Genomic DNA, 9,125 nt, shown 5'->3' with positions numbered 1-9,125 from the left:
ACCGAGGAACCAGTTGCCAAAGGCTCCCAGTCTGTCATACGCTCCGGACCATGCATGCCATGCTCAAAAACCGTGCGCCACCTCGCTAGGGACACTGACAGCCGGCTCGCCGGACAAACCCGAGCTTGCGACACACACTAACTGTACCCTATGACGATCGACTTGGATACTCGAACCACTAACCTTATTAGGACAAAAGGTGATCCCCCTAGGTGTACCCCATCCCAAATAATGATCCGAGTGTCAACACACCCCACCATTTTGCCTATTCGGGTTTATCATTTCCCAAGATCACCACAGGAAGCTTTCATTAACGTGTAGTAAAGAAAAACTAACCCAGACACAATACAAGAGCCCACTCGTCGAACGTCTTTAGGGGTAAACTAGGTTTTTAGTGAGAGTTACCACGAAAATGAGAACCAGGTAGTTGCACATTACGCATATTGGATGTGTACATAAACATTTATTAAAAATGCAAAATGAATGAACTGGTTGAATCCGATGAATATACATTAATACGAACCGGAACGAGATCGTGATAAAGAACCACGCCTATGTGCAGGACTTCTGGAGACAGCACGGTTGTCTCTGCGATCATTGCGCCGACTGCCTTTGCGTACTTCATCACCATTATCCATACCGTCATGACTTGCGGACCGCGACCTGGTGGGAGACCTCGATCTTGATGCTGACCGATTGGGGCGCACGTTATTCATTCGCCTTCGTGAATCATCTCGGCGGTCGTTAGGGCGACCGCGATAGTATGGTTCGACCCCTTTTTGTCTAGAATTAGAGTAAGATCTAGATACAATAAGTAACAGACAGAAGATACTCACCTGGAACGGGATCTAGAGCGATATTTCCTCCCACCTCGATGTGGCTCGTCTCTCCTTTCTTTTAGACGCATTTCCGCAGGAGCTGTTAAGTGAAAGTCGAGAGAAAGCACATTAGTTAAGATACCGATACACAACAGACTATAAGTAACTCCCTAGCTTTGCATAGTTAGTTGTACTAGTCGCACTCCCTTGGCAGTCTATGTAAGATGTTTCAAATATCCTTAATAGTTATTTGGCTTTACAAGTCGAAAATCAATTACATAAATACATAAGACAAGGAACTCAGAAACTAAAGTATCCTTACTTTTACGATAACCTCGGGTAAACTCGACTTCGATATCGCGACCCATGAACCGTGTGTGGTCCATGTAGTAATGGGCATCTTCAGCGTCTCTAGGATTCTCGAACGTTAGGGGTTAGTTAAGGACACAAAAAAGCATTTATCAACCAAAATACTCACCAAAAAGTGTCTTGAGACAGGATCCTATGTCATTGTACCTGGATTGATTGGGGGACTGCCCTGATTTTGTCAACTTAGATTTGTTAGCAAACTAATACAATTGGACTAGCTTGGCAGCTGCAATCGGTGACCAACTGATCCCGACAAATTGAGTTTGTGTGAAACTTTGTAATTTAACCAACTTGGAATTTAAATTGGATTGAGATTGTATACATGTGTTTTGACCACTGAGTACTTTGTAAGTATGCGAGCTGCCATATCCCTTGTTCAACTAGACTGATTGTTTATTTAGTGACGAACAGAGTCTATGATTATTGGTTGATTGTTTGAAAGTGACTGGCAACTGAGCCGATCAATTGGGATCTATTGGTTATTTTGGCTTGAGTTTAGTCGTGCCTGTGAGACGAATACGGCAAACATTGAGATTAAGTGAATTGACGCGAGGGAAATGCAAAATGAAATATAACACTGCAAAAGGATATTCAATAAATGCGTAACCCTTCATTCTTCCAGTGAAGAAATCGAGGGGTATTGTTACGTCAACAATCCTGCCATAACGGCCAAAGCAGCGTCTTAGGTCGTCATGTCTAAAAGAGATAAGATTAATGTGGATGGACTACAAACCTGCATGTATCAGGGAGATGGCGAATATACAAAGAAGAACTGCGTCGAGGCATCCTGCGACTAAGGCAACACAACTCCTCCTATGGCAGTAATGATTTAAACAACTAACAGTTGTTCAATACATATTTTGTGAACATTACAAATATTGTAACTTTCTCCCTGAAGAGATATAAGGCCGAAAACCTGTATTAGTTTATCCTCAGTATAATTTTATGCGCGTTCAGTGTGCTCTTGAGTGGATTCAGTTGTTATGCCATTGTAGTAAACTCTTATTAGGCCTGTAAAGATAAGCTATTCTCTTTAAAAGTATTGTTCACATATCCTTGCAGTCCAAGGAGATAAGTCCCCTGAATCATGGGTGTTAGTGGCAAAATCAAAGCTACCATGGCACTTCGGCGACTGGAAATAGGTTCGTTCGTTACTGACATTACTCAACGAACATTGGGGTATGGCTACCTAAGAAGTGATAGAAACAGATCCTGAAAACTGGTTGATCTTTTTGTATCCGCTCATTATGATATGCATGTTCTTTTTTATGTGCGATTCTTGTGGAAATCGGAACTGCAAAGTCCCCAGTTTTTGACTTAATCCTTCAGGCTTTACAGGGCGTCTGTCACTACACTGTTTGCGACAGAACTGTGTCGTATGCCTGACGTAAACTGTGAAATTTAGTCTAGTTGTTGAGATGCGTGAGAGGATTACCGGTCTGAAGACGGGCACAGAGAGAACGTAAAAGGTTGATGGTTGCTAAATAGAGTGAGTTCTTGGCCTTCCACAGTATTGAAATTGCCGTACAGTGCAATATGTGGTTGGGAGTTCCTTACCGAAGGTGCTGTACCTCGAGTCAGTGTCTTGTAATCGTCTTAAGAGGAATGCCAAAGGATCTAGCTCTTGTTTACTCATTGTTGCAAGACTCCAATTACTGAATCAGATGGGTCGACTCCAACACTAATGGGTACTTCGATATCCTGATATGCGTGCATAGTTATTTTCGCGATTATTTCCTTAACTGTGGAAAATTCACTTTCCGAGTTGTCGTTGCCCTTCAAATTGATGGGATTCGCATCCCTAGGAAGTTAGTTTGTTAAAGGTCTTATGAGAGACGCACAATTCGATATGAACTGTTTAAAGAAACATACCAGGCCGTTGAACGTACGTCATTGCTTGGCTGCGGTCAGTTCCAGTGATCCTAAATGGCCTCCTTTATGCTTTTCAGAGGACGTATGCACTGTAAGTCAGTAGTATGTCCGAGAAATTTCAGGGAGTCCGTTCAAATCCGATTGTTTATAGTAATGCTGTATTTTTACTATCATTCGAAAGAAGTCATCGATGAATCTCTGGAAAGTATATTCAGCATTTGTTAAACAGAAGGGCATGAGCAAAAATTCGTGTAATGTGAAAGCAATGATGATAGCGGTTTTAGGAATGTCGTCTGCAACCATAGGAATTCTGTTATATGCTCTGACCAAATTGATTTCCGAAAAAACAAATGTTCCTTTTATGTGGCTGTTATGTCGTGGATGTGTGGCAAGGGTTAACGATCAGGTGTGATTTTCGCCTTCTGTCATCGAAAGTCACCAGCTGAACGCTATTTATTGCTGTCCTTTGTCGGGATCATGTGCAAGTGAGATGCCCATGGGCTATTCGATGTCTGACTGGGTATAATCTACAAGAAGAGAAAGAAGTTACACAAACAGATAAACTAGTGTTCCCGTCTACTAACTTCCGTTTGCACGTGTTGGTGAGTAGATTATGATGTTGCACCAGGTCTATACTAATGATTGGCATGGAAAAATTTACAATAACAAAGATCCAGTGCGTGAGCTTGCATAAAATCACGTTAAGATACGCATATTGCTGATCGTACGTGGCAGCTGGTTTTCTAAGTTTTGCCCGTAATTTGAAGACTGACTCGCGCAGGCCGTCTTTGGAATTTTCGGGAAGAACGCTAACGTCTCAGACAGTATGGGCGAGATATCGAACGTTCGCCGTTACACAAGTGACGTACAAAAGACGGCTGTGTCCAACGACTACGGTTGCCGCCAAGGCATTACTTACTTACTTACGCTTGTTACTCCTCGTGTAGGAACATAGGCCGCTCACCAGCATTCTCCATCCAACCCTGTCCTGGGCAATCCTTTCCAGCTCCTTCCAGTTGTTGTTCTTTCTTTTCATATCTGCTTCTATTTCCCGCACAAACGCATACACAAAGCAATATGGATCTCACCGGACCACACTACAGAGAACCAAATAGATCATATTTGCATCAACAAAAAATTCCGAAGGACAATGGAAGATGTGAGAACCAGGAGAAGAGCTGATATAGATTCAGATCAACACCTAGTTGTGACTAATTTAAAACTGAAGCTAAAGAAGAACTGGACAACCGGACAAACAGCACTACAATGGTTCAATACAGCCTTCCTTCGAGATACTGACAGACTCCATGAATTCAAGATAGCTCTCAACAACAGGTTCCAGGCCTTACAAGATCTACTGAAGGAAGAAAAACTACTATGGAGGACAACTGGAAAGGCATCAAAGAAGCATTAACTTCAACGTGTCAAGAGGTTCTCGGTCTAAAGAAATACCATCATAAGGAATGGATCTCTACAGAAACACTGGACAAGATCAAAGAAAGGAAGAACAAGAAGGAAGCAATAAACAACAGCCGAACACGAGCAGAGAAAGTCCAAGCACAAGCTGAATACATAGAAGCAAACAAACAAGTGAAGAGGAGCATTAGAGCCGACAAGAAGAAATACGTGGAAGAACTAGCAAAGACGGCAGAAAAAGCTGCTAGAGAAGGAAATATGAAACAGCTTCACAATACAACGAAGAAACTAGCAGGGAAATACAGTAAACCAGAGGGGCCGGTCAAAGACAAAGAAGGCAAGCCAATCACCGAAATTCAACAACAGCGGAACAGATTGGTAGAATACTTCGAGGAACTCCTGAATAGGCCGGCTCCAATGAATCCACCGGACATCGAAGTAGCACACACAGATCTTCCTATAGATGTCAATCCACCAACTACGGAGGAAATCAGGATGGCCGTCAGACAAATCAAGAACGGGAAAGCAGCAGGACCCGACAACATACCAGCTGAAGCACTGAAATCAGACATCGAAGCAACCACAAGCATGCTTTATCTTCTATTCAAAAAGATTTGGGAGGAGGAACAAGTGCCGATGGACTGGAAAGAAGGACACCTCATCAAGATTCCAAAGAAAGGAGACCTGAGCAAATGTGAAAACTACAGAGGCATTACACCACTGTCAATACCAGGGAAAGTCTTCAACAGATTGTTGCTGAACCGGATGAAAGAAGCTGTAGACGCCCAACTTCGAGATCAACAAGCTGGATTCCGAAAGGATCGGTCGTGCACAGACCAAATTGCTACACTACGGATCATCGTTGAACAATCAGTTGAGTGGAACTCATCACTATACACCAACTTCATTGATTATGAAAAGGCATTTGACAGTGTAGATAGGAGGACATTATGGAAACTTCTTCGACACTACGGAGTTCCTGAGAAGATTGTCAATATTATCCGGAACTCATACGGCGGACTACAATGCAAGGTCGTGCATGGAGGACAGCTGACAGACGCATTCCAAGTAAGGACCGGAGTCAGACAAGGCTGTTTACTCTCTCCCTTCCTATTTCTTCTGGTGGTCGACTGGATTATGAAGACCTCGACATCTGAAGGAAAACACGGAATACAATGGACAGCTGAGAATAAATTAGACGATTTGGACTTCGCAGATGACCTAGCCCTCCTATCACGTACACACGAACAGATGCAGATAAAGATAGCCAGTGTAGCAGCAGTCTCTACATCAGTAGGCCTCAGCATACATAAAGGGAAAACTAAGGTTCTCAAATTCAAAGCGGAGAACAGCAATCCAATCACACTTGATGGCGAAACTCTGGAAGATGTAGAATCCTTCACATACCTGGGAAGCATCATCGATGAACAAAGAGGATCCGATGCAGACGTAAAGGCGAGGATTGGCAAAGCAATGGCCGCATTCCCACAGCTGGAGAACATATGGAACTCAAAACAACTTTCAACCAATATCAAAGTGAGAATCTTCAATACGAACGTCAAGACAGTTCTACTGTATGGAGCTGAAACTTGGAGAACTACAACAACCACCATCAGGAAGGTGCAAGTATTTATAAATAGCTGTCTACGCAAGATACTCAACATCCATTGGCCGGATACCATCAGCAACAGCCTTTTGTGGGAGAGAACAAACCAACTTCCAGCTGAAGAGGAAATTAGGAAAAGACGATGGAAATGGATAGGACATACATTACGCAAATCGTCGAACTGGAGGATGCTGTTGAGCGGCCTATGCTCCTTCACGAGGAGTAACAGGCGTAAGTAAGTAAGTAAGATCCGGTGAGATACATGTGGCTTTGTGTGGAAATATTGTGCCGCCTATGACCAAGTTGTTGAATGCACATAGATTTGCAAATCTTTCTCCATTTTCGTTTCTCTCTCCCAGTCTATGTCGTCCCATAATATCTTCATATCCAGTGTTGTCTATTCCGACTTTGGCATTTAGATCCCCCATCAGAAAGGCGAGGTCCTTCCTTGGGCATTTCTCAATGATTGACTGTAGCCGCTCGTAGAACTGATCTTTAATTTCGTCGTTGCTATCATTGGTGGGTGCATAACATTGGATAATATTTATTGTGATCCCCTCCTTCTTGGTTTTGAATGATGCTTTGATGATTCTGGATCCGTGAGATTCCCATCCTACAAGTGCATTTCGTGCTACTTTGGACAGCATTAGAGCGACTCCCTGAGTGTGTGGAGCATTTTCCTCTTCGTGACCGGAGTATAGCAGCATCTCTCCCGTAGCTAGCCTTTTCTGTCCAGCTTGGGTCCAGTGGGTTTCGCTGATTTCCAGTACTGCTAAGTTGTATCTCCTCATTTCCATTGATATTTGACTGGTCTTCCCGGTTTCCCACATTGTTCGAACGTTCCATGTGTAACGGGATTAAAATCATGATGTATGATGTTGTTAATAGATTTTGTTTTCTTTCTATTGTAGGGCAAGCAAGAATAAACGCTTTAGAAGAAGAAGAGCAGGCCCTGCATGCACTAAACTTACAGGATGACTCATTAGACCGTTTTGTAAACTAGCTCTCTTTCTGTACAGAACCCGCGAATTTTAATTTTAAAATAAACATCTATAGGTCTCCCTTCCTCGTTCTCTCTGTGGTGTAAAGTGTTCAGTTAACATTGTGTGTGTTGTGGCTTTAGGTCTTACCGTCTTCCAGTGACTGCTGATTACACGTGTTACACATGTACCTATAAAAATTGTTGCTCTGATTGTCAGAAGGGGCATCGGCCTCGTGACTTCCGAATGAACTCGGCTTTCACCATGAAGCGTCATATTTCTTCTAAATGAAGACCTTTATGATTAGGTCTATTGTTAGAGCAGTACTAATATCATAGTAGACCATAATTCTACATTGATGAGCCCAACTAAAGAAGCGCAACCTATTATTGTTAATCCTTACATACGCTTTAACCTTCTCAATCGATTTTTATTTGTATAAACCCATTATTCTAATAGTCCTCTGATTAATGCTCACATGTATTATCGTAATGTTATATTGGTTAGTTCCCATAACATACTAGCTCATTGGATAGTAAAAACTGGTCGTCTATAGTAACTAATTAGCTTTGATTGTTCGTTAACAAGCTTTAATAGCATTTACTTGCTTCAGCGACATAGTCTTGTTTAAACATCAAGCTCTAGCAATTATGACCTGTAAATAGCGTAAATATACATTGACTAGCAATGCAATCAAGGACTAAGTAGTTATCTGGATCTGATTCTCAGTGTTCCTTCACTTAACACCTCATCCTGCTTTAAACTGCACTATCCTGAATTATCTTTTCTTCCAACCACTGCCTGCCTAATTTCATATTCTCGAGTTCCATTGCCAAACAACAAGGATGACACTTCTCCAAAACATACGATAGCTCGTTCAATGGCGACCACACAATTACCTGGATTCATTCGATTGTTCTGATCCGAGCGAGTGGCAAAAATGTCAACAGCATCATGCACCCCGAAATTAATTGCTATACCGCGTGTTTTATTCTGGATCGTTACTACTCCTCACGAATGGCGTTATATATGTCGTCCACTGAATAATATAATTTTCAAAAATAATCCAGGCGAGTTCAACTATTTTACTGGACGATTTCTTTTTGTACTTAACATGTATATGTTTTCCAGTTGCTTTTGCCACATATTTGTAAGTGTCCCTAGGCTAAATGCAGCAACTTCTTATGGAATGTTTATAACGCGTCATATTCCTGTCTGAAGTTTCATAAGCAGTCTTGACTTTAAAATTACTTTTCCTGGTCATGTTCATTATTTTTAAATTTTTATATACGTCAACAACCTGCATGTTAACCTGGCCCGTACATACGCTACACTATATCTTCATGTCTTCTGAATTTAGAAATCATGTGAATCGCCTTTAACATTTATCAATAAACCCATGATAGTTGTTGTTGCTAATCGTACTTGGGTTTATGGATTGGTTTATCATATTAGCAGCCTAAAATGCGGACATAGTTTAGGTAATAAGATTACAACTTTAGGTACTATCAACTGCACTAGTAAAATAACTAAATCCTCAGGTAGCTGTTGGCTAAACAAACGTTTAAAATCAAAACTCCGTAGCCTACTAGAATTAACTCTAAACGAATATTTCTGAATTAAAATTTATAATTAAACTAGGCGTCTCGGATTCTTTAACGTTATAAATTTCTGATGATTTCGAATCACCTAAAGCAACAATACCTATTTTTCCACTGACTAATCCTCAATCAACACTATAACTAGTTAAATTTAATAGTTTCAGGATATCGTCATAAAGCATTGTCATAACTTGACAATCACGTAATATGACTGATAAAATTAATGAAACTATTAACGAAATCGGTCAACAAATTGACTTATAATTACCATTAAATGGTGTTGTTTTCTTGTTATCTTCATCCATCACAGATGATTACAGTATGTCTCTCTCTCAGTTGCTCATTCAGTAAATATCTCAAAACCTTGTCAGTCTAATTGATGGTTTAGCGACACAATCATGCATGCAAATAATCAGTATAAGCAGTCGAGCAAATCTCCTGCAAACTGAAAACATCAATGTCG

General features: G+C 41.2%; 1 protein-coding gene across 1 annotated transcript; it reads right to left on the bottom strand.

Moving 5' to 3' along the window:
• Window positions 1-439: 439 nt before the first annotated feature.
• SCL25A (Arginine/serine-rich splicing factor scl25a transcript I) lies at window positions 440-1,973 on the bottom strand (the record flags this gene model as incomplete). Its single annotated transcript, XM_035733751.2, has 5 exons — window positions 440-801; window positions 837-918; window positions 1,141-1,229; window positions 1,764-1,883; window positions 1,921-1,973. 5 exons carry the CDS (start codon window positions 1,971-1,973, stop codon window positions 513-515), a joined length of 633 nt encoding a protein of 210 aa, XP_035587694.1. The 3' UTR covers window positions 440-512.
• Between the last annotated feature and the right edge of the window lie 7,152 nt (window positions 1,974-9,125).

This window comes from Schistosoma haematobium, chromosome ZW (assembly GCF_000699445.3).
Source record: "Schistosoma haematobium chromosome ZW, whole genome shotgun sequence".
NCBI classification, from domain to species: domain Eukaryota; kingdom Metazoa; phylum Platyhelminthes; class Trematoda; order Strigeidida; family Schistosomatidae; genus Schistosoma; species Schistosoma haematobium.
The sequence above is the reverse complement of the archived record's forward strand: the minus strand, read 5'-3'. Positions and strand labels throughout refer to the sequence as shown.